We start from the raw sequence: 25967 nt of genomic DNA on the forward strand, positions 1-25967 counted from the left end.
CGTACCTGCCTTCTCTCCATACCCCCTGATCCCTTTAGCCACAAGGGCCACATCTAACTCCCTCTTAAATATAGCCAATGAACTGGCCTCAACTACCTTCTGTGGCAGAGAATTCCACAGATTCACCACTCTCTGTGTGAAAAAAAACGTTCTCATCTCGGTCCTAAAAGACTTCCCCCTTATCCTTAAACTGTGACCCCTTGTTCTGGACTTCCCCAACATCGGGAACAATCTTCCTGCATCTAGCCTGTCCAACCCCTTAAGAATTTTGTAAGTTTCTATAAGATCCCCCCTCAATCTTCTAAATTCCAGCGAGTACAAGCCGAGTCTATCCAGTCTTTCTTCATATGAAAGTCCTGCCAGAAGGGTCTCGACCGGAAACATCACCTATTCCTTTTCTCCAGAGATGCTGCCTGACCCGCTGAGTTACTCCAGCTTTTTGTGTCTGTCTTCATGTACTGTGTTCCATGTTCCACGATACCTTTCCTAAACTAAGCTAAATTTGCTGACATTGTGGATTCAAGGTGGAACTTTTCATAAAATCCCCTGATGAAGGATCCAAGTTTGCAAGCATTAGATTCACAAACAAATAACCCGTAATAGTGAAAAACATCAACACCACTTACTTTGCTGTTTGAGCCTTAAAATCATAAATTGCTTTCGCGGGCTGCCGCTGTGAAGAGAAAATAGGTTTCAATGTAAAGACACTTATTAAGCAATAAACATATGGCCACGTGTGTAAGATTATGTCACTGACGTGATGGCACTGGTGTGATGCACTGAAAATTTTGCAATATTAAAAAAGGATTTAAAGAATGCCATTGAGAATTCCAAGTCATCTGTGGAATTCTCTGCCTCAGAAGGCAGTGGAGGCCAATTCTCTGAATGCACTCAAGAGAGAGCTAGATAGAGCTCTTAAGGATAGCAGAGTCAGGGGGTATGGGGAGAAGGCAGGAACGGGGTACTGATTGAGAATGATCAGCCATGGTCACATTGAATGGCGGTGCTGGCTTGAAGGGCCGAATGGCCACCTCCTGCACCTATTGTCTATTGTCTATTGTCATAGAGTGATAGAGTGTGGAAACAGGCCCTTCAGCCCAGCTTGCCCACACCGACCAACATGCCCCATCTACACTAGTCCCACCTGCCTGTATGTTTGGCCACACACACACACACATACCTATATAAGTTTATTATATTGTTTTGCAGTGTACTATGTTTACATATTCTGTTGTGCTGCTGCAAGTAAGAATTTTATTGTTCTGCCTGGGACACATGACAATAAAACACTCTTGACTCTAAACCTGTCCTATCCTTGTACCTGTCGAAATGTTTCTTAAACGTTGCGATAGTCCCTGCCTCGACTACCTCCTCTGGCAGCTTGTTCCATACACCCACCACCCTTTGTGTAAAAATTTTGTATGGTATGTAAAACAAAGAATTTCACTGTGACGTGTCAGGTTGCTATTAAATCTTTCCCCCCTCACCTTAAACATATGTCCTGTGGTTCTCGATTTCCCCTTCTCTGGGTAAAGGACTCTGTGCATCTACCCGATCTATTCCCCTCGTGATTTTATGCACCTCTAAGATTGCATCCTCATTTCTCCTGCTCTCCAATCGGTATTTAAGAGACTAATGGGTAAACCGGTACTTTGGATCTGTCTTCACTAAGGAAGATACAAACAATCTCCCAGATGTTCTAGTGGCCAGAGATCCTAGGTTGACGGAGGAACTGAAGGAAATCCACATTAGGCAGGAAATGGTGTTGGGTAGACTGATGGGTCTGAAGGCTGATAAATCCCCAGGGCCTGATGGTCTGCATCCCAGGGTACTTAAGGAGGTGGCTCTAGAAATCGTGGAATAACAAAGAAGGCCCGCCGGCGGCTCTTTTTCCTGAGCAGACTGAGGAAGTTTGGCATGAACGCCAGCATCCTCACAAACTTCTACAGATGCACCATCGAGAGCCTGCTGACGGGCTGCATTACAGTCTGGTACGGGAACTGTTCTGCCCTCGGCCACAAATCACTACAGAGAGTTAGTGGTGAAGACGGCACAGCACACCACTGGCAACTGTCTCCCGGCCATTCAGGACATTCTCTACCGGCGGTGCCTGTGGAAGGCACGCAGCATCATCAAGGACCACAGCCACCCAGCACGCAGGCTGTTCTCCTTGTTACCGTCAGGCAGACGATACAGGAGTATGGCTGCGCGTACCACCAGACTTAAGAACAGTTTCTACCATCAGGCCATCAGGCTTCTGAACTCATAAACACATTTCACATCATATATTGTTGATTATTTTTAATATTGTCTTTTTACCTATTTTTAATATTGTCTTTTTACCTAGTTTTAATATTGTCTTTTTACCTTACTAATGTCATTTTTTTAATCTTATTTATCCTTGGAATATTACTGCTGAGGTGACCCGTTGTCTTGTCAAATACATTTCATGCCAACCTACATTTGACAAATAAAATTATTTTTTTTAAAAACCCCAAAAAACAAAATGGGGTTGAGAGGGAGAGATAGATTGGTCATGATTGAATGGCGGGGTAGACTCGATGGGCTGAAAGGCCTAATTCTGCTCCTGACTTATGAACCCCACGTGGTCACAGGGAGAATGTGCAAACTCCACACAGACTGCACCCGAGGTCAGGATCAAACTTGGAACATATAAACTGTGTACAGTTTTGGTCTCCTAATCTGAGGAAAGACCTTCTAGCCATAGAGGGAATACAGAGAAGGTTCACCAGATTGATCCCTGGGATGGCAGGACTTTCATATGAAGAAAGACTGGATAGACTAGGCTTATACTCGCTGGAATTTAGAAGACTGAGGGGGGATCTTATAGAAACATATAAAATTCTTAAGGGGTTGGAGAGGCTAGATGCGGGAAGATTGTTCCCGATGTTGGGGAAGTCCAGAACCAGGGGTCACAGCTTAAGGATAAGGGGGAAGTCTTTTAGGACCGAGATGAGAAAACATTTCTTCACACAGAGTGGTGAGTCTGTGGAATTCTCTGCCACAGAGGGTAGTTGAGGCCAGTTCTTTGGCTATATTTAAGAGGGAGTTAGATGTGGCCCTTGTGGCTAAAGGGATCAGGGGGTATGGAGAGAAGGCAGGTACGGGATACTGAGTTGGATGATCAGCCATGATCATATTGAATGGCGGTGCAGGCTCGAAGGGCCGAATGGCCTACTCCTGCACCTATTTTCTATGTTTCTATGTTTCTATGCTTCTTAAAATTAATTAATCGGCAAGAAGCAGGAAACATAGAAAATAGGTGCAGAAGGAGGCCATTCGGCCCTTCGAGCCAGCACCGCCATTCATTGTGATCATGGCTGATCATCCCCAATCAGTAACCCGTGCCTGCCTTCTGCCCATATCCTTTGATTCCACTAGCCCCTAGAGCTCTATCTAACTCTCTCTTAAATCCATCCAGTGATTTTGCGTCCACTGCCCTCTGTGGCAGAGAATTCCACAAATTCACAACTCTGGGTGAAAAAGTTTTTTCTCAGGAGATGAGGAGAAATTTCTTTAGTCAGAGGGCGGTGAACCTGTGGAACTCTTTGCCACAGAAGGCGGTGGAGGCCAAGTCAGTGGATATTTTTAAGGGCAGACATTGATAGATTCATGATTAGTGCGTGTATCAGCGGTTATGGGGAGAAGGCAGGAGAATGGGGTTGAGAGGGAGACATAGATCAGCCATGATTGAATGGCGGAGTAGAATTGATGGGCTGAAAAGCCTAGTTCTACTCCAATACCTGATGACCTTTTTGAAGTCTAGAGAACATAGCTGCCACGGGTACAGCATGGCAACAGGCCCTTCGGCCCACATAGCCGATGCAGACCACGCTTCCTGGTTCCATGATATCCCACTTTCTCATCCACTTCCTACACACTAGGGGCCATTTCGGGTCGAGATCCTTCTCCAGAGCCAGAATGGGGGTCTCAACCCTGTGTTGGATGCTTTCAAGAGAGAGCTGGATAGAGCTCTTAAGGATAGCGGAGTGAGGGGGTATGGGGAGAAGGCAGGAACGGGGTACTGATTGAGAGTGATCAGCCATGATCGCATTGAATGGCGGTGCTGGCTCTTAGGGCTGAATGGCCTACTCCTGCACCTATTGTCTATTGTCTATTGTCTATTTTGCGGAGGGTCAATTAACCTACAAACCTGCACGATTTTGTGATGTGGGAGGAATCCGGAGCACCCGGTTCCCTTGGCACTGTTTAGTTTAGAGATACAGCATGGAAACAGGCCCTTCGGCCCACCGTGCCCACGCCAACCATCGATCACCGGTACATTAGTTCTATGTCGTACACACTATGGGCAATTTACAGAGGGCCAATTGACCTACAAACCCGCACATCTTTGGGATGTGGGGGGGAAACTGGAGCACCCGGAGGAAACCCACGTGGTCACAGGGAGAACGTGAAATCTCCTCACAGGCAGCACCCGAGGTCGCGATGGAAGCTGGCGCTGTGAGGCAGCAACTCTACCGCTGCCCCACCTTTACTCCATCATGATTGAGAATGATCAGCCATGATCACATTGACTCGAAGGGCCGAATGGCCTCCTCCTGCACCTATTTTCTATTGTCTATAAGAGTGTTCCATTGTCATATGTCCCGAAACGGAACAATGAAATTCTTACTTGCAGCAGCACAACAGATATGTAAACGTCGGAGATAGACACAAAATGTTGGAGTAACTCAGGACAGGCAGCACCTCTGGAGAGAAGGAATAGGTGACATTTCGGGTCGAGAGCCTTCTCCAGAGCCAGAACGGGGGTCTCAAGCCCAAACGTCATCCATACAATAGACAATAGGTGCAGGAGGAGGCTATTCGGCCCTTCGAGCCAGCACCACCATTCACGGTGATCATGGCTGATTATCCGCAATCAGTACCTGCCTTCTCCCCATATCCCTTGACTATCCTTAAGAGCTCTATCTAGCTCTCTCTTGAATGCACAGAGAATTGGCCTCCACTGCCTTCTGAGGCAGTGAATACCACAGATTCACAACTCTCTGACTGAAAAAGTTTTTCCTCATCTCCGTTCTAAATGACTCCGCTATCATCAAGAGCTCCATCTAACTCTCCCTTGAAAGCATCCGGGGAATCGGCCTCCACTGCCTTCTGAGGCAGAGAATTCCACAGCTTCACAACTCTCTGGGTGAAAAAGATTTTTCCTCATCTCAGTCCTAAATGAGCTAGATAGAGCTCTTAAGGATAGCGGAGTCAGGGGGTTTGGGGAGAAGGCAGGAACGGGGTACTGATTGAGAATGATCAGCCACGATCACATTGAATGGTGGTGCTGGCTCGAAGGGCCGATTGGCCTCCTCCTGCACCTATTGTCTATTGTCTAAATGGCCTTTACTCCTTATTCTTAAACTGTGGCCGCTGGTTCTCTCCAGAGATGCTGCCGGTTCCGCTGAGTTACTCCAGCATTTTGTGTTCATCTTCGGTCGGTGAGAACCAGCAGCAGCAGATCCTTCCTTCTTTTAGACAATAGACAATAGGTGCAGGAGGAGGCCATTCGGCCCTTCGAGCCAGCACCGCCATTCAATGTGATCATGGCTGATCATTCTCAATCAGTACCCCGTTCCTGCCTTCTCCCCATACCCCCTGACTCCGCTATCCTTAAGAGCTCTATCTAGCTCTCTCTTGGATGCATTCAGAGACTTGGCCTCCACTGCCCTCTGAGGCAGAGAATTCCACAGATTCACAACTCTCTCACTAAAAAAGTTTTTCCTCATCTCTGTTCTAGATGGCCTACCCCTTATTCTTAAACTGTGGCCCCTGGTTCTGGACTCCCCCAACATTGGGAACATGTTTCCTGCCTCTAACGTGTCCAACCCCTTAATAATCTTATACGTTTCGATAAGATCCCCTCTCATCCTTCTAAATTCCAGTGTATACAAACCTAGTCGCTCTAGTCTTTCAACATATGACAGTCCCGCCATTCCGGGAATTAACCTAGTAAACCTATGCTGCACGCCCTCAATAGCAAGAATATCCTTCCTCAAATTTGGAGACCAAAACTGCACACAGTACTCCAGGTGCGGTCTCACTAGGGCCCTGTACAACTGCAGAAGGACCTCTTTGCTCCTATACTCAACTCCTCTTGTTATAAATGCCAACATTCCATTGGCTTTCTTCACTGCCTGCTGTACCTGCATGCTTCCTTTCAGTGACTGATGCACTAAGACACCAAGATCACGTTGTACGTCCCCTTTTCCTAACTTGACACCATTCAAATAATAATCTGCCTTCCTATTCTTACCACCAAAGTGGATAACTTCACACTTATCCACATTAAACTACATCTGCCATGCATCCGCCCACTCACACAACCTGTCCAAGTCACCCTGCAACCTCATAGCATCTTCCTCACAGTTCACACTGCCACCTAGCTTTGTATCATCAGCAAATTTGCTAATGGTACTTTTAATCCCTTCATCCAAGTCATTGATTTATATTGTAAATAGCTGCGGTCCCAACACTGAGCCTTGCGGTACCCCACTAGTTACTGCCTGCCATTCTGAAAGGGACCCCTTTAAATTTTTTTAAATTTAAATTTTTTTTAATTTAAATTTTTTTAAAGCATATGTACAAATAATAATAAACGACAAACTGGTTATAGAATTCTTACACGGCTTCAACTAGTGAGTATAGTTGTACATCCAACCCTAAACTCAAGTTTTAACTTTAGTTTTAAATTTTAGTTTTGTGTCAAACCCATTTACTTTTTTAAAAATTCAATAAATGGAGACCATATTTTTAAAAATAGATCTGGTTTGTCAATTAAGGCAAACCTTATTTTTTCCAAATGCAAGGTCTCGGTCATTTCTGTAATCCACATTTTAATTGTGGGGGTTGCTGGTTTTTTCCAAAATGTAAGTATTATTTTTTTCGCAGTTAGAAACATAGAAACATAGAAAATAGGTGCAGGAGTAGGCCATTCGGCCCTTCAAGCCTGCACCGCCATTCAATATGATCATGGCTGATCATCCAACTCCGTATCCCGTACCTGCCTTCTCTCCATACCCCCTGATCCCTTTAGCCACAAGCGCCACATCTAACTCCCTCTTAAATATAGCCAATGAACTGGCCTCAACTACCTTCTGTGGCAGAGAATTCCACAGATTCACCACTCTCTGTGTGAAGAAATGTTTTCTCATCTCGGTCCTAAAAGACTTCCCCCTTATCCTTAAACTGTGACCCCTTGTTCTGGACTTCCCCAACATCGGGAACAATCTTCCTGCATCTAGCCTCTCCAACACCTTAAGAATTTTGTAAGTTTCTATAAGATCCCCCCCTCAGTCTTCTAAATTCCAGCGAGTACAAGCCGAGTCTATCCAGTCTTTCTTCATATGAAAGTCCTGCCATCCCAGGGATCAATCTGGTGAACCTTCTCTGTACTCCGTTATTCTCTGTTATTAAACTGTAGTCAAGAAACTGTAGTACCTTCCTACTCAGACACGTAACCATAGTACTGTGTAAACACCATGAAACCAGAGTGTCAAGGAAGAAACAAGAATGTGAAGGTGGTGGGTGGTGAGGGGGGGGGGGGGGGGAAGGCACAGCTGTAACTGAGAAGGAGATTCTAGTCTAGGTTAAATATAGCCCGGCCGTTGCACTATTTATTTTCAAAGTCCTTTGACCAAGTGACTGCGGCCTAAAACATTCCGTGTCAAGCAACATTCAATGCGTGCGAGGCTTTTACTGTTACCTCTTTTCCATCTGGTTTCCTACGTGTATCAGGGATCAGCCCCCTGCGGTCTTTCAGCGCCGTTCTGCCCATTTCGGAGACAGTCCGATGAGAGGAATCCTGATCTACTCGAAAGAAGAGAAGCAATGTCATGAAATAAATCGTCGGCCTCCAAACATCGTCGGCCAGTCTGTGGGGACGTGAAGCCCCCTTAAATCGGGCTGGCCCGGGTTAAAAATGAAAATAAAAATACACCCGTCAAAATTTAGATTAAATAACATTAAAACGCCGAGGCGGGATTTACAAATGAACGACCGGGATGTTTTTACACGGACTAAATTCCCAAAGTTTCGGAAAGAGAAAGGTTCATTGCCATTTCTGAGCACAGCGATTCTGCAGCGCCCTCCGCCGACCCGAGGTTTTCCATGGATAAATTAATCGTACGGTAAAGTCCAGCTGTGGGCGGTTTAGAAGCAACTTCACACGGGGGGTTTTTTTTTGCTGATGAAGGCACAGCCAGAGATTGAAGGGCATCAGGTTGCACAGAGTGGGAGGGGAGAGGGGAGGAGAGGAGGGGAGGAGAGGGGAGGGGAGGGGAGAGGGGAGGGGAGAGGAGAGGAGGGGAGGGGAGGTGAGAGGGGAGAGGAGAGGGGAGGAGGGGAGGGGGGAGAGGGGAGGGGATAGGGGAGGGGCGAGGGGAGAGGAGGGGAGAGGGGAGAGGGGAGAGGGGAGAGGGGAGAGGGGAGAGGGGAGAGGGGAGAGGGGAGAGGGGAGAGGGGAGAGGGGAGAGGGGAGAGGGGAGAGGGGAGAGGGGAGAGGGGAGAGGGGAGGGGAGGTGAGAGGAGGAGGAGAGGAGGGGAGGGGAGAGGGGAGGGGAAAGGGGAGGGGGGAGAGGAGAGGGGAGGGGAGGGGAGAGGAGGGGAGGGGAGAGGAGGAGAGGGGAGGGGAGAGGGGAGGGGAGGGGGGCCTGTTGTGGTCGCAGTGACGGTTGTCACCAGCCCTCACAGTCCACCTCATTATGGAACGATGGACAACAGCAGCAGTTTCCTCAATCCAAAAAAAAAGAATGTTCCAGAAATAGACTCAAAATAGACTGGAGTGACTCAGCCGGTCAGGCAGCGTCTCTGGAGGGAGAGAGAAGGGAATGGGTGACGTTTCGTGTCGAGACTAGGGGGTTGCCAACCAAAGATACTAGAAAGATGCCAACAAGGTTTGGCACGAACGCCAGCATCCTCACAAACTTCCACAGATGCACCATCGAGAGCCTGCTGACGGGCTGCATTACAGTCTGGTACGGGAACTGTTCTGCCCACGGCCACAAATCACCACAGAGAGTGGAGAAGACGGCACAGCACACCACTGGCAACTGTCTCCCGGCCATTCAGGACATTCTCTACCGGCGGTGCCTGCGGAAGGCACGCACCATCATCAAGGACCACAGCCACCCAGCACGCAGGCTGTTCTCCTTGTTACCGTCAGGCAGACGATACAGGAGTATGGCTGTGCGTACCACCAGACTGAAGAACAGTTTCTACCATCAGGACATCAGGCCTCTGGACTCAGAAACACATTTCAAATCATATATGTTGATTATTTTTAATATTGTCTTTTTACCTATTTTTAATATTGTCATTTTACCTTACTAATGTCATTTTTAAAATCTTATTTATCCTTGGAATATTACTGCTGAGGTGACCCGTTGTCTTGTCAAATACATTTCATTGTACAGTTGACCCTGTGCCAACCTACATATGACAAATAACATTTATTATTATTATTATAGAGGAGCAAGATAGACCACTCGACCCTAAAAACCGTAGTACGTCACGGCGCCATTTTAGTAGGCAGAAACTTGCAGAAACATTTAAAAAGAAAAACAACCAAAAATCTGTGTGTGAGTTGATAGATGGGATATATTCTGCATTTTAATGGTATCGTCACACATACTGTTCCCCCAAAACACTGATTACAGTGCGAGAGGCATAACGAATGGCGGGTTTTGCCTACTAAAATGGTTCCTTTGTGTACTGCACCTCAGTACAGGCGATTTCAACAGAGTGGTCCATCTTGAAATCGCCTGTACTGAAGTGTAGTACGCAAAGGAGCCATTTTAGTAAGCAAAACCCGCCGTTCGCTATGCCTCTCGCAGTGTAATCAGTGTTTTGGGGGAACAGTATTGTGTGACGATACCATTAAAATGCAGAATATATCCTATCTATCAATTCACACGATTTTTGTTATTTTTCTTTTAAAATGTTTCTGCAAGTTTCTGCCTACTAAAATGGCACCCTGACGTACTACGGCTTTTAGGGTCGAGTGGTCTATCTTGTTCCTCTAGTATCTTTGGTGCCAACTATCTCACTCCCAAATAAGGGACAAGGTGACGTCACCGCCCCGCGCCCCACGTGACCTCACCCAGCCAGCGGCCACGTGCTCCCGCTCCCCCAATGGCGGCCGTCTGGGCCGGGAGGCGGGTTGCTATGCAACCTCCGTTAGGCGGCTCCCGGGCCTCCGGGCCTACACTGTCCGGACCTACACTGTCCGGGCCTACAGCGCCCCCCAGGCCTAATACGGGACAAGGGCGGTCCCGTACGGGACAAACCAATTTAGCCCAATATACGGGGTGTTCCGGCTAATACGGGACAGTTGGCAACCCTAGTCGAGACCCTTCTTCGGACTCAGTCTGGTGACTGTCTGAGGCTTCAGACTCCAATCTCAAGAAGGGGCTCGACCCGAAACGTCACCCGTTCCTTCTCTCCAGAGATGCGGCCTGTCCAGCTGGGTTACTCCGGCATTTTGTGTCTGTCTTCGGTTTGAAACAGCATCTGCAGTTCCTTCCTGCACAAAGAATGTTCCAGAATTGTTTCAACACCCTATGAAACCGTCCTTGCAAAAAATCCACTCCTGAATCAATCTTCTGACGGGGCGGTGGAAGTTGGATTAGCTTTGAAAACCCACTCTGTTCCATTTGTAAAAGGGGCAATGCCTTGACAAATTTTTGTTCACACATTTTATTTTGGGGAATTTTAATTATTTGTTACTTTAAGAACACTTGTAGATTTAGAAACATAGAAAATAGGTGCAGGAGGAAACCATTTGGCCCTTCGAGCCAGCACCGCCATTCATTGTGATCATGGCTGATCATCCACAATCAGTAACCCGTGCCTGCCTTCTCCCCATATCCCTTGATTCCACTAGTCCCTAGAGCTCTATCTAACTCTCTTTTAAATTTATCCAGGGAATTTGCCTCCACTGCCCTCTGTGGCAGAGAATTCCACAAATTCACAACTCTGGGTGAAAAAGTTTCTTCTCACCTCAGTTTGTTAACTTTTAAAATATGCCTGATAAGGGTGGCACGGTGGCGCAACGGTAGAGTTGCTGCCTTACAGCGCCAGAGACCCAGGTTCGACCCTAACTACGGGTGCTGTCTGTACAGTTTGTACGTTCTCCCCGTGACCTGCGTGGGTTTTCTCCGGGTGCTCTGGTTTCCTCCCACACTCCAAAAAGGCGTGGGTTTGTAGGTTAATTGGCCTTGGTAAAATTGTAAATTGTCACTAGTGTGTAGCGTAGTGTTAGTGTGCTACTGGGGATCGCTGGTCTGCACGGACTCGGTGGGTGGAAGGGCCTGTTTCACGCGCTGTATCTCTAAACTAAATGGCCTCTCAGACCGTCACCAAAAATGGAACACCAGATGTAATAAATAACTCCATGATCGCGTGGCACAGATTGAAGAGATGAGCTCTCTGATCAATGGAAACGTTCTCTGTTGCCCAGCAACCCATTACAACATTGTGATCTACAAGCTGAAAACAAATCTGTGACAATATATTCCTCCAGCCATTATTAGTTTAGTTTAGTTTAGTTTAGAGATACAGCACAAAAACAGGCCCTTCGGCCCACCGGGTCCGCACCGACCAGCGATCCCCGCACATTAACACTATCCTACACACACCAGGGACAATTTACACTTATAGCAAGCCAATTAACTTACAAACTGTACTGTAGTTCTTTGGAGTGTGGGAGGAAACCGGAAGATCCCGGGAAAAACCCACGCAGGTCACGGGGAGAACGTGCAAACTCCGTACAGACAGTGCCACTGTCTGTACGGAGTTTGCATGTTCTCCCCGTTTAACCATTTTATTAACCATTTTATAGGTCCCCTTTTATTAACCATTCAAATAGGATGTGAAGCCATTAATGCTTCATTGGTAACTGTGTAATGGCAATGTAATTCTAGCCCTTTAATATCTGTCACTCATCACGCCTTTGTTTAGTTTTAGGTTTTAGTTTTTAAACAGAGAGCATTGAAACTGGAGCGGCTGGGCTTGTATACACTGGAATTTAGAAGGATGAGAGGGGATCTTATCAAAACATATAAGATTAAGGTTCACCTGATTGATCCCTGGGATGGCAGGACTTTCATATGAAGAAAGACTGGATAGACTAGGCTTGTACTCGCTGGAATTCAGAAGACTGAGGGGGGATCTTATAGAAACATATAAAATTCTTAAGGGGTTGGAGAGGCTAGATGCGGGAAGATTGTTCCCGATGTTGGGGAAGTCCAGAACCAGGGGCCACAGTTTAAGAATAAGGGGTAGGCCATTTAGAACGGAGATGAGGAAAAACTTTTTCAGTCAGAGAGTTGTGAATCTGTGGAATTCTCTGCCTCAGAAGGCAGTGGAGGCCAATTCTCTGAATGCATTCAAGAGAGAGCTAGATAGAGCTCTTAAGGATAGCGGAGTCAGGGGATATGGGGAGAAGGCAGGAACGGGGTACTGATTGAGAATGATCAGCCATGATCACATTGAATGGCGGTGCTGGCTCAAAGGGCCGAATGGCCTACACTTGCACCTATTGTCTATTGAAACGTGCCCTTCGGCCCACCGAATCCACACCGACCATCGACCGCCTGTAAAGGCGTCAATGGTTCCAGGGAGATGGCAGGAGAATGGGGTTGAGAGGGGAAAAATAGATCAGCCATGATCAAATGGTGGAGCAGGCTCGATGGGCTGAATGGCCTAATTCTGCTCCTATATCATATGGTCGTGTGGCCTGTTCACACTGGTTCTATGTTCTCCCACTTTCCCATCCACTCTCTACACACCAGGGGTAATTTTCACAGAGGTTAATTAACCTGCAAACCTGCACGTCTTTGGGATGTGGGGAAAAAATACCGAGCACCCAGAGGAAACCCATGCGGTCACGGAGAGAGCAATAAACACTAGACAAATTCCACAGATTCACAACTCTCTGACTGAAAAAGTTTTTCCTCATCTCAGTTCTAAATGGCCTACCCCTTATTCTTAAACTGTGGCCCCTTGTTCTGGACTCCCCCAACATTGGGAACATGTTTCCTGCCTCTAACGTGTCCAACCCCTTAATGTGCAAACTCCACACACAGACAACACCCGTAGACAGATTCGAACCCAGGTCTCTGGGTGCTGTTTAGTTCAGAGATACAGTGTGGAAACAGGCCCTTCGGCCCACCAAGTCCGCGCCGCCCAGTGATCCCCGCACATTAACACTATCCTACACACACTAGGGGCAATTATTTACATTTACCCAGTCAATTAACCTACAAACATGTACGTCTTTGGAGTAGACATCTTTGTGGCAGAGAATTCCACAAATTCACAACTCTCTGGGTGAAAATGTTCCTTCTCACCTCAGTTTAAAATGGCCTCCCCTTCATTCTTAGACTGTGTGGCCCCTGGTTCTGGACTCCACCAACATTGGGAACATTTTTCCTGCATCTAGCTTGTCCAGTCCTTTTATAATTTTATATGTTTAAGGCCTGCAGGATACCGGGGGACTCGCCTGCCGCTGACCGGAACCCGGCCGGAAGGCCCGGCTCGCCTGCCCAGAGTAGAAGGAGTTGGATGGAGGGCCGGTGAGCAGGCCGGCAGCGGGAGGGAGGGAGTGCACGGCCTGGATGGGGGAGTGGGCCGCTGGAGGCCCTGCAGCAGCCTGGGGCTCGGCTGGACCGGGTGCCGCTCCAGGAGGCCGAGCACGTGGACCGCACGCGGCCTACAGCGGTGGAGCAGCGGCAGAGGTCACCACGGCTACCAGCTTGGCCAAGCCCACCCTGCAACGTCGCCATGACAACGGGCCTTCATGGTCATGTCAAGATCCCTGCACTTACAACAACTGGGACTTGAAAATGGCCCCACACTGCCGAATCTGTATACGGTGGTAGACTCAAAATGCTGGAGTAACTCAGCGGGACGGGCAGCATCTCTGGAGAGAGGGAATGGGTGACGTTTAGGATCGAGACCCTTCTTCAGACTGAAGCTGTTTAGTTCAGAGATGCAGTGTGGAGACCCTTCTTCAGTCTGAAGAAGGGTCTCGACCTGAAACCTCACCCATTCCTCCTCTCCCGAGATGCTGCCTGACCCGCTGAGTTACTTCAGCACTTTGTGTCTACCTTTGATTTAAACCAGCATCTGCAGTTCTTTCCTGCAGACTCTGTATATGGTCTCAGTGTGCTACTGCTGTACACGTACTGTATCTGAGATGCTTATCTAAGATGTATATATATGCTTATCATATCATATCATATCATATATCTACAGCCGGAAACAGGCCTTTTCGGCCCTCCAAGTCCGTGCCGCCCAGTGATCCCCGTACATTAACACTATCCTACACCCACTAGGGACAATTTTTTACATTTACCCAGCCAATTAACCTACATACCCTGTACGTCTTTGGAGTGTGGGAGGAAACCGAAGATCTCGGAGAAAACCCACGCAGGTCACGGGGAGAACGTACAAACTCCTTACAGTGCAGCACCCGTAGTCAGGATCGAACCTGAGTCTCCGGCGCTGCATTCGCTGTAACGCAGCAACTCTGCCGCTGCGCCACCGTGCCGCCCCTTATGTATAGTGATACTTGTACTGACTGTATACAAGAATGAATTTCACTGTAGCTCGGCACGTGTGACAAATGAAGTACCATACCGTACAATTGACCATTTAAAACTGAGGTGAGAAGGAACCTTTTTCACCCAGAGAGTTGTGAATTTGTGGAATTCTCTGCTACAGAGGGCAGTGGAGGCCAATTCACTGGATGAATTTAAAAGAGAGTTAGATAGAGCTCTAGGGGCTAGCGGAATCAAGGGATATGGGGAGAAGGCAGGCACGGGTTACTGATTGTGGATGATCAGCCATGATCACAATGAATGGGCTGTGCCGGCTCGAAGGGCCGAATGGCCTCCTCCTGCACGTATTTTCTATGTTTCTATGTCTTCCTTGCTTGGTCTGCTGGTGGGCGAGAAGGACCTTCTGGGCAGGTCCTCAGTCTACAGTTCCGCGGTAGGCAGCCCGGGCCTTCTGGCGAGTCTGGCCAAATAGACTCCTACTGCACCTATTTTCTATGTAATTCCAGTGTTAGAAGCAGGAAATAAGGTGAAGCTGGTGGACGGGAGAACAAAGATGGAAGTCAGGATGTCAGCCACAACGTTGGGTAAAGGTGAGGCAAGAGGACAGTGTTAAAGATGACGTACCTGACCCAAGTTCTGAGATGTTGTAGAGCGCCCTCTGCAGGTAGCGCTGCTACTGAGGCAGATCGCTGTGCTCAGAGATGGCATACTACCACGCGATTATTATAGAAAGAAGGTGATCACTGATCTCTGGACAAGCCCGTAACTCCATCTTACCTTCACCCTGGTGGCTCCTCTCTGAGCTAGCAACCATAAAGTAACTTTTATTTTCCCCGCTTTCAAGCTGCACAAATTTGCCAACACAAACCAAAAACGGCATGCAGAGAGACACACGTGTTAAGATCGCACAAAACCAAAATAAAAGTGGTGAGCAATGAACACACAGCTGAAAGACAGATGTCCATTCAAGGATGCAGATGAGAAACATGGAGATGAGTGGAAGAATAGTAAATATTGGGACTCAGAGAAATTCATTTCCCCCCTTGACTTTGCAAAGTATGTTATTCGAACTAATATGGATTTAATTCAACTCAAACGCTACATATTTCCGTTAACAGATCAATTTTCAATTGTGCTTCTCCGGAGATGCTACCTGACCTGCTGAGTTACTCCAGTTTTTTGTGTCTATCTTTTTGGTATAAACCATTACATTTTATTTCAAATGTGTTTAGTTTATCTTGGTTTAGTTTAGAGACACAGCACGGATACACAGGCCCTTCTGACCATCGGGGTCCACGATGACCATCGACCGCCCGTTCACACTAGTTCGATGTTATCCCACTTTTGCACCCACTCTCTAGGCACCAGAGGGCCAATTAACCTACTAAGCCGCACGTCTTTGGGATGTGGGAGGAAACCGGATCGCCAGGAGAAAACCCACGTGGTCACGAGGAGAACGTGCAAACCCCACGCACACAGCACCCGAGGTCGGGATCGAACCGGTGTCTCAGGTGCTGTGAGGCAGTGGCTCTACTAGCTGGGCCACTGCACCTCCCTCAACGGGGACCAACTATAACAGCATGAAATGATAAGTGATGGCTGAAAACCTAGATCACAGCCTGAAAATCCGCCTGTGTGATATGAAGGAAGTATCATTGTGAAGCCAGACCTGGGTTCTTGCAACTGAACAACATTCAGTAGACCTGGTGCTCTCAGTAGACCTGGGATCTTGCAACTGAACAACATTCTCCAGTAATTAGAAACATGCTGGTTGCATTGTGTGTGCGTGTATTTATGCACATGTGTGTGTTTGTGTTGTATACATACATAATATATATATATATAAGAAAATAACTGCAGATGCTGGTACAAATCGAAGGTATTTATTCACAAAATGCTGGAGTAACTCAGCAGGTCAGGTAGCATCTCATATATTCACAAAATGCTGGAGTAACTCAGCAGGTCAGGCAGCATCTCAGGAGAGAAGGAATGGGTGACGTTTCGGGTCGAGACCCTTCTTCAGACTGAAGAAGGGTCTCGACCCGAAACGTCACCCATTCCTTCTCTCCTGAGATGCTGCCTGACCTGCTGAGTTACTCCAGCATTTTGTGAATAAATACCTTCGATTTGTACCAGCATCTGCAGTTATTTTCCTTTTTTTGTTGTGTGTCGGTGTTGGGATGGTTTTTATATATATTTTTTGGTTGTGTATGTGTGGGAGGGGGTGGTGGTGTGGGTGGGTGGGTGTGGGGACTTTTCTCTTCCTCACGGCGCGGGGTGCGGGTCGGCTGCGGGGCCTAACATCGCCCGCTGCGGCTCGGCCGCTGGACTTTACATCACCCGGTGCGGCTTGGCCGCTGGACTTTACATCCCGGTGCGGCTTGGCCGCTGGACTTTACATCCCGGTGCGGCTTGGCCGCTGGACTTAACAGTGCCCGGTGCAGCTCGGCTGCGGGGCTTAACATCGCCCGGTGCAGCTTGGCTGCGGGGCTTAACATCGCCCGGTGCAGCTCGGCTGCGGGGCTTAACATCGCCCGGTGCAGCTCGGCTGCGGAACTTTTCACCGCTGGTGCAGCTCGGCTGCGGGACATTACATCGCCCGGTGCGGCTCGGCCGCGGGGCTTTTCATCGCTGGTGCGGCTCGGCTGCGGACTTGACATCGCCCGGTGCGGCTCGACATATTTGGACTTAGCTGCGCAAGGCTTGGTCGCGGGCCTTTCATCGCCCGGTTCGGCCGCGAGACGTTTCAGCGCCCGGTGCGGGGACTGTGCGGGTCGGTCGGGGACGAGCTGTCTGTCCGTGGGCGTGGGGAAGAGAGTGGAAGTTTTGTTGCCTCCATCACAGTGAGGGGGTGTTTGGAGTCACTGTGATGGACGTTTGTGTTGGGGTCATGTGTCTTGTGTTCTTTTTTTTTTCTATGACTGCTATGTAGTTTCGTTCGGTACTTCGGTACCGAACGACAAATAAAGCTCTGTTATACTGTTATATATATATATATATATATACACATATAAATCAATTTATTTTGCAATTGCCACTACTTAGTTGCCAGCTCAGTATATTTCATCTAGTTCTAACCAACACACACACACACACACACATGCATATATATGCGTGTGATGTGTGTGTTTGTGTGTGTATATGTGTGTATGTATATATGCATTTATATGTGATGTGTGTGTACATGTTTGTGTATGTATATACCCACATCACACATATATACATATATATATATATATACACAGACACACACATCAATATATATATAGATGTGTGCATTTGTGTGTATACACATTATACATATAGGTGACGTTTCAGGTCAAGACCCTTCTTCAGAGTCTGAAGAATGGTCTCGACCAGAAACGTCACCCATTCCCTTCTCTCCAGTGATGCTGCCTGTCCTGCTGAGTTACACCATCTTTTTGTGTCTACCTTTGGTTAAACCAGCATCTGCAGATGCTGGTACAAATCGAAGGTATTTATTTCACAAAATGCTGGAGTAACTCAGCAGGTCAGGCAGCATCTCAGGAGAGAAGGGAATGGGTGACGTTTCGGGTCGAAACCCTTCTTCAGACTGATCTATATATACAGATATATATAGTGTGTGTGTGTGTGTGTGCTTGTGTGTGAGTATGTGTGTGTGTGTGTGTGTGTGTGTGTGTGTGTGTGTGTGTGTGTGTGTGTGTGTGTGTGTGTGGTGCGTGTGTGTGCGTGTGTGTGTGTGTGTGTGTGTGCGTGTGTGCGTGTGTGCGTGTGCGCGTGTGACTGTATGTGTGTATATTCTATTTGGAGCTTTTTAAAATGGCATCAGAGGGATGTGCAAGATTTTAATGCCAATAAACAGTGACATGGATTTCTCGGCCCACCTCCGTGAACAATGTGCTCTTTCAGGACCCTTTTGTTCCATTTATTTATTTCATAAATAAATATTTTGGGGAGACTTCAGGAAGACACTAGCGAAAAACTAAGTTGAAGTTGATGCGCGCTTTCACTTTGGAGTTGGGGCGTGCTGGCTGAGGGTTAATGGAACGTGCGGCTACGTTCACACCAGTTCAGAGTGGCTACTGTGCTATCCACGCTCCGTGTAACCGTGGGCGGCACGGTGGCGCAGCGGTAGAGTTGCTGCCTCACAGCGCCAGAGACCCGGGTTCCATCCCGACTACGGATGCCGCCTGTACGGAGTTTCTACGTTCTTCCCCGTGACCAGTGTGGGTTTTCTCCGGGTGCTCCGGTTTCCTCCCACATTCCAAAGACGTGCATGTTTGTCGGTTAATTGGCTTCAGTAAAATTGTAAATTGCCCCCCGTGTGTGTGTGTGTGTGTAGGATGGAGCTAGTGCGTGGAGATCGCTGGTCGGCGCGGACTCGGTGGACAGAAGGTCCTGCTTCTGTGTTGTGTCCCTAAACTAAACTAAACTTAAAGCAGAGAGTAAGTTGTCTGCGCTCAATGCCACTGCCAATAATGTAGGGATCATCAGGCAGAGGGGGGAAATGACGACAGACCCAGATTTGCAACACACGGGGAAGAACGGAGAACAACATTTACAGACAAGACTTGTTGGACGTGTACGGTGACAACAGGACATGAGGTTAAAGGAAAAACTCATGGGAAAGCTCTTCACTCAGTGCGAAACAGCATTAATGGGCTAACAGTGGGAAAGATGCTCGTTGGCACTAAAATTACTGCCCCATTAGAAAACTGTTCATCATTTTAACCAATCCTCCCACTGAAGCTTTACGTCAGACTTGTTTTTGTTTTAAAGACACTTGAGAGCCAAGACCTGTTCCTTTTCTCCAGAGATGCTGTCTGACCCACTGACGTACTCCAGCTTTTTGTGTCTATCTTCGGTGTCTACATTCTTGCTATTGAGGGCGTGCAGCGTAGGTTCACTAGGTTAATTCCCGGAATGGCGGGACTGTCATATGTTGAAAGACTGGAGCGACTAGGCTTGTATACACTGGAATTTAGAAGGATGAGGGGAGATCTTATCGAAACGTATAAGATTATTAAGGGGTTGGACGCGTTAGAGGCAGGAAACATGTTCCCAATGTTGGGGGAGTCCAGAACAAGGGGCCACAGTTTAAGAATAAGGGGTAGGCCATTTAGAACGGAGATGAGGAAGAACTTTTTCAGTCAGAGAGTGGTGAAGGTGTGGAATTCTCTGCCTCAGAAGGCAGTGGAGGCCAGTTCGTTGGATGCTTTCAAGAGAGAGCTGGATAGAGCTCTTAAGGATAGCGGAGTGAGGGGGTATGGGGAGAAGGCAGGAACGGGGTACTGATTGAGAATGATCAGCCATGATCACATTGAATGGCGGTGCTGGCTCGAAAGGCCGAATGGCCTCCTCCTGCACCTATTGTCTATTGTCTATTGTCTATTGTGTAAACCAGTATCTGCAGTTCCTTCTGACACAAGTGGAATCATGATGCAGGTTATTTTATTAAATGCTTGGTTATTTTCATGCACTTCCCCCCCTCACTAAGAAAGTAGATTTTCCAGGTTGGAATTATAAATGATCGTCCTATAAATATTCTGATATGGATCTAACTGAGGTGACTAGTAACTTTCATGGTAGCCAAAGCATTAACAATAAGAAATGCAGTGAAGATAGATACAAAATGGTGGAGTAACTCAGCGGGTCAGGCAGCATCTGTGGAGAGAAGGAACAGGTGATGTTTCCAGCTACCAGCTACCTCATTGGAGACCCTCGTACTATCATTAATAACACTTTATCTTGCACTAAACGCTATTCCCTTCATCCTGTATCTGTACACTGCGGACGGTTCGATTGTAATTGTGTATAAGAAAATAACTGCAGATGCTGGTACAAATCGAAGGTATTTATTCACAAAATGCTGGAGTAACTCAGCAGGTCAGGCAGCATCTCAGGAGAGAAGGAATGGGTGACGTTTCGGGTCGAGACCCTCCTATAGTCTTTCTGCTGAATGGTTAGCACGCAACGAAAGCTTTTCACTGTACCTCGGTACACGTGACAATAAACTAAACTTAACCCAACTAAACTAGTAAACTAAAGTAAACTAAACTAAACTAAACAAGGCCCTTAATTTTATTTAGATCGTGCAAAACTCACTAACCCTCCTGTCTCAGGAAGAAACATATAAAATTCTTAAGGGGTTGGAGAGGCTAGATGCTGGAAGATTGTTCCCGATGTTGGGGAAGTCCAGAACCAGGGGTCACAGTTTAAGGATAAGGGGGAAGTCTTTTAGGACCGAGATGAGAAAACATTTCTTCACACAGAGTGGTGAGTCTGTGGAATTCTCTGCCACAGAAGGTAGTTGAGGCCAGTTCATTGGCTATATTTAAGAGGGAGTTAGATGTGGCCCTTGTGGCTAAAGGGATCAGGGGGTATGGAGAGAAGGCAGGTACAGGTTACTGAGTTGGATGATCAGCCATGATCATATTGAATGGCGGTGCAGGCTCAAAGGGCCGAATGGCCTACTCCTGCACCTATTTTCTATGTTTCTATGTTTCTATGACATGAAACGTTGTCTATCCACTTCCTCCACAGACGCTGCCTGACCCGCTGAGTTCCTCCAGGACTTTGTTTTGTGTTCACTAACTCTGATAATTTGTTTAAAACTGGATAATCTGCAGAATCCACCTTCTATGGTCGCTCAATTAATTTGCATTAAAATATTTAAGGTGCTTCCATATTTAGAACAGTCATGGTCAGGACATGAAAAAGCTCCCATGGTGTTAAATGGGATTGTTAAATGGGGTGTTAAACGCAAATTGGAGGAATAGCACCTCATTCTTCGCTTGGGCAGCTTACAACCCAGCGGTATGAATATTAATTTCTGTAACTTCAAATAACCCTTGCTTTCCCTCTCTCTCTGTCTCTCCCCCATCCTAGTTCTCCGACCAGTCTGACTGTCCTCCTGATTAAATTTTATTATTTATATGCTTCGTTGTCACCTTCCCCTCAGCTAACAATTCTACATTTTCCTCGAGCTTTGTCCCCTTTGATCTCTCCTTTTCACACCTTACCCTTCCATACCTCTGGGCCTCCCTCAACACTGACTCTCAGTCTGAAGAAGGGTCTCGACCTGAAACGTCACCCATTCCTTCTCTCCAGAGATGCTGCCTGTCCCGCTGAGTTACTCCAGCAATTTGTGTCCATCTTCGGTGTAAACCAGCATCTGCAGTTCCTTCCTACGCCATGAAACTCTTACTTGCTTCGTGTTAAATGGATCACTTGCACCAACCGGGTCTCAGCCATTTCGGCATTCAGACTCTCCCTGCCCCTCCTCCACTCGTATAGAACATCCTCCCAGTTCAACTGTTCACATTCTTCCATCCATTCGTTATCACCTCTGCCACAGCCAACAATGGACCATTGTGGGCTCCACCTTTCCTTGGTCGTCGGGGCCGGGCTCTGATTTGTCCTGAACCTTTTCCTACCACTAGTTTCCCTCTCCGCTGACTCTCAGTCTGAAGAAGGGTCTCGACCCGAAACGTCACCCATTCCTTCTCTCCAGAGATGCTGCCTGACCCGCTGAGTTACTCCAGCATTTTGTGTCTATCTTTGGTTACAAACTAGCATCTGTAGTTCTTAGTTTCGGCATCTTTAGTTTAGTTTCGAGATACAGGGCGGAAACTGGCCTCTTTGGCCCACCGAGTCCGCACCGACCAGCGATCCCCACACATTAACATCACCCTACACACATGGGGGACAGTTTTACATTTATACCAAGCCAATTAACATACACAAACCTGCACGTCTTTGGAGTGTGGGAGGAAACCGGAAGATCCCGGAGAAAACCCACGCGGTCACGGGGAGAACGTGCAAACTCCGCACAGACAGCACCCGTAGTGAGGATCGAACTTGGGACTCAGGTGCTGTAAGCGCTGTAAGGCAGCGACTCTACCGCCGCGCCGCAGTGGCGCCCTCTCTGGAGGACATGGACAGGCGACGTTTTGGGTCGGGACCCTTCTTCAGCGAACCAATTCCATCCAATTTTAATTTTTTTTTAAAAATCTCCCTCAATCTACACTCAAATTTTTATTACCAAACAAATGCATTTTCTGCTCTTCTACGGACCCGAGTCTCAGCCTTTTAAAGTTAGGACGATTGCCCTTCTTATTTTACTGCCCCCCCCCCCCCCCCCCCCCTCTAACAATACTGCTTCGTGTGCATTGAATTGGTACGTGAAATGGATGAGAAATGGATGAAAGATGTACGGTGATGGAGACATGACTCCCAGACACACATTGGAGACGAGGAGTTGCTTTTCCACCTTGGTAGTAGGGACACTCGTTCTCTGGGTTGTTGTTGGTGTCCATGTCCTGATAAGAGGCACTAAATGTGGTCTTGTCCAAGTCACACTGGTACGAGGGGATGCCCCCCTCTTCATCCTGCTGCAGGGAAGGCTGTGGGCTAACGTTCTTCCTCAGGACCTTGAGGGAGGAATTCCTTTCCGGGATGTCGGGAAGCAGTTCGGTGATCAGCCTGTGGAGGATGCTGTTGTCTGGTAGACTCCCTCGTCTCTTCTCTGCTTTGATGTGGTCGTAGATGTCTTTCAGTGCCGAGTCCAAGGCTTCGAAGACCGACTTGGATTTGGGCTTCTCCTTCTTCCTCTGGGCGGGCAGGGCCTTTTTCCTTCGGAAGGGCACGGGGCTGACCAGGAAGGCGAGCTTGGAGAGGTTGGGGTCGGCCTCGGGCTTGCTGGGCGGCTGCTTCTTGTCCTGCCTCGTGGCCCTCTCGTGCTTGAGCATGGTGGTGAACCTGGTGTAGGAGGCCGGGCAGCGACCCTTGCAGGAGCTGACCAGGTGCTTGTGGTGGTGGTGTTGGAGGTGGTGGCTGGAGCCGTAGATGCTCTCCGAGGACGTGAAGGAGTAGTGGTCCAGGTCGCTCTCGCTGCAGAAGGAGGAGCCCTCCACCGGCACATAGTCGCTGAGGTCCGACACCCCCGCCTCGTGGTCGCTGTCCAGCTCGGCGCTGTCGAACCTGGAATCCAGCCTCGGCTCACTCTCGTTGGTCACCTTAATGTGAATGGGCATGGACATGCGGTACTGCTGCTGGATCGTCGACAGCTTCTTCCTGCCTTGGTTTTCCTCGTCCAGTAAGGACTCGATGGACAGCCGGCGCCTGGGCACCACTCTCAGGCTGGGAGCCGAGCAGGAGGCCTCCGATAAGACGGCCTTGTCCAGGTTGGGCATGGACTTTGACTTGATGAGCTTCTCGAACTCGGAGATCCGGGTCGGCACCATGTGCCGCGGGACCTCGCTGGACGGCTCCCTCCCCTCCGAGAGGATTCCCCGCCGCTGCTCCTGCTCGTACTGCAGCACCCGGGACTTGACGGTGCGGATGACGTCCGGGTTGGTCAGCTCCCGGCGGTTGATGTGGTGCATCTTCCGGTAGAGCTTCAGGAAGCCCTTGCCTCCCCGCGCCGACTTGCACCGGGAGCGGTGGGGCGTGGCGGTGGCGGCGCCGTGGGGCGAGAGCCAGCCCCGGGAGCATCCGCCGGCGGGCTGCGCCTCGCACAGCAGCGACACCACGCTGTCCGACTTGGCCTGCCCCTCCCCGACCTCCTGGTAGTCGCCCTGGAGCAGGTCGTCGCAGCTACGGGACCTGGTCTTGGGCGAGGTGGCCTCGTCGGCGCTGCTCCAAGCCTCCGCGTTTTGCCGGTTCAATTGCCAGCCATTCCGGAAGACCACGGACCTCCTCGGGCTGGGCGTGATCACCACCAGCGGCTGGCCTAGGCGGCCGCCGCCGCAACCTAACTCGGGAGAGGAACTCTGGTTGTGCAGTGCATAACTAACTCTGCTAACATCCCCATCTGTCAGATCCAGAGAGAGCAGCATGGTGAAAGAGATACAAGGGCAGAGTTAAACAGACATACAAGGCAGTGTCTCAGCAGCAGAAGAGAACAGCAGTCAGAGAAGCAAAGCAGCAAGAAAAGATATCATGCACATAACCCCACCACATAGTGTACACAGGCACACGCCTGTGAAAGACAGGCTGTAAGATGTTGTACGTTGGCATTTCCTTGGGCCTTTAGCCTCTCCAAAACAACACGCAGCACACAGATTAAGTTTGTTCTTCATCTGTTTTAGGAGCAGAATTAAGCCATTCGGCCCATCGAGTCTATTCCGTCATCCAATCTTAGCTGATCTATCTCTCTCCTTCTCAACCCTCATTCTCCTGCCTTCTCCCCACAACCCCTGACACCCGTACTAATCAAGAATCTCCCTATCTCTGCCTTAAAAATATTCCCACTGACATTGATAAATTCCACAGATACACCACCCTCTGACTAAAGAAATTAATTCTCATCTACTTTCTAAAGGTACATCTTTTTATTCTGGTCCGAGACTCTCCCACTAGTGGAAACATCCTCCCCACATCCACCACATGTTTAGACCGTAATGTTGTATCCTTATTGTTTTGATGTGGTTATGCTTTATTCTTAATTGTTAACTGTATGTTTGTGTTGTCATTTGTGAGCGGAGCACCAAGGCACATTCCTTGTATCTGCACATACTTGGCCAATACACTTATTCATTCATTCGTTCAGTTCTACATTTTCTCTTTTGTCCAACAATTCAAAAATAGGAATCTGCAACATGAACAATAACTTACAACCTGCAAGCTGGAAGATTCAAGAGGATGATTCAAGACGACTGTCATATGTTGAAAGACTGGAGCAACTAGGCTTGTATACACTGGAATTTAGAAGGATGAGAGGGGATCTTATCGAAACGTATAAGATTATTAAGGGGTTGGACGCGTTAGAGGCAGGAAACATGTTCCCAATGTTGGGGGAGTCCAGAACAAGGGGCCACAGTTTAAGAATAAAGGGTAGGCCATTTAGAACGGAGATGAGGAAAAACTTTTTCAGTCAGAGAGTTGTGAATCTGTGGAATTCTCTGCCTCAGAAGGCAGTGGAGGCCAATTCTCTGAATGCATTCAAGAGAGAGCTGGATAGAGCTCTTAAGGATAGCGGAGTCAGAGGGTATGGGGAGAAGGCAGGAACGGGGTACTGATTGAGAATGATCAGCCATGATCACATTTAATGGCGGTGCTGGCTCGAAGGGCCGAATGGCCTCCTCCTGCACCTATTGTCTATTGTCCATGTTGCCAGGCCTCGAGGGAATGTGCTACAGGGCAAGAAGGCATTCGGTACTTTGGATATCATCAGTCAGGGTGTTGAGTATAGAAGTTGGGATGTTAAGTTACAGTTGTACAAAACGTTCGGGAGGTCGCTTTTGGAGCATTGAGTATTTTGGTCAACCTGCCACAGGAAGAAATTTGTTGTGCTGGAAAGGATGCAGAGAAGATTTACGAGGATGTTGCCAGGACTAGAGGGGCCTGAGCTAAAGGGAGAGGTTTGATCAGGCTAGAACTCTATTCCTTGGAGAG

General features: G+C 48.3%; 1 protein-coding gene across 12 annotated transcripts in view; it reads right to left on the reverse strand.

Annotated features, from left to right (window-relative positions):
- The window catches only part of LOC144592200 (sorbin and SH3 domain-containing protein 2-like), a 369491-nt gene that overhangs the window by 45163 nt on the left and 298361 nt on the right, over positions 1 to 25967 (reverse strand). For all 12 annotated transcript variants that reach the window (XM_078396703.1, XM_078396699.1, XM_078396698.1 and 9 more), the window contains 3 exons: positions 22843 to 24384; positions 7733 to 7836; positions 627 to 673 (listed from right to left, as the gene is read on the reverse strand). In XM_078396703.1, coding sequence (XP_078252829.1) covers positions 627 to 673; positions 7733 to 7836; positions 22843 to 24384 — 1693 coding nt within the window. The remainder of the gene's footprint in view (positions 1 to 626; positions 674 to 7732; positions 7837 to 22842; positions 24385 to 25967) is intronic.

Source organism: Rhinoraja longicauda, chromosome 3 (genome assembly GCF_053455715.1).
Source record: "Rhinoraja longicauda isolate Sanriku21f chromosome 3, sRhiLon1.1, whole genome shotgun sequence".
Lineage (NCBI taxonomy): Eukaryota > Metazoa > Chordata > Chondrichthyes > Rajiformes > Arhynchobatidae > Rhinoraja > Rhinoraja longicauda.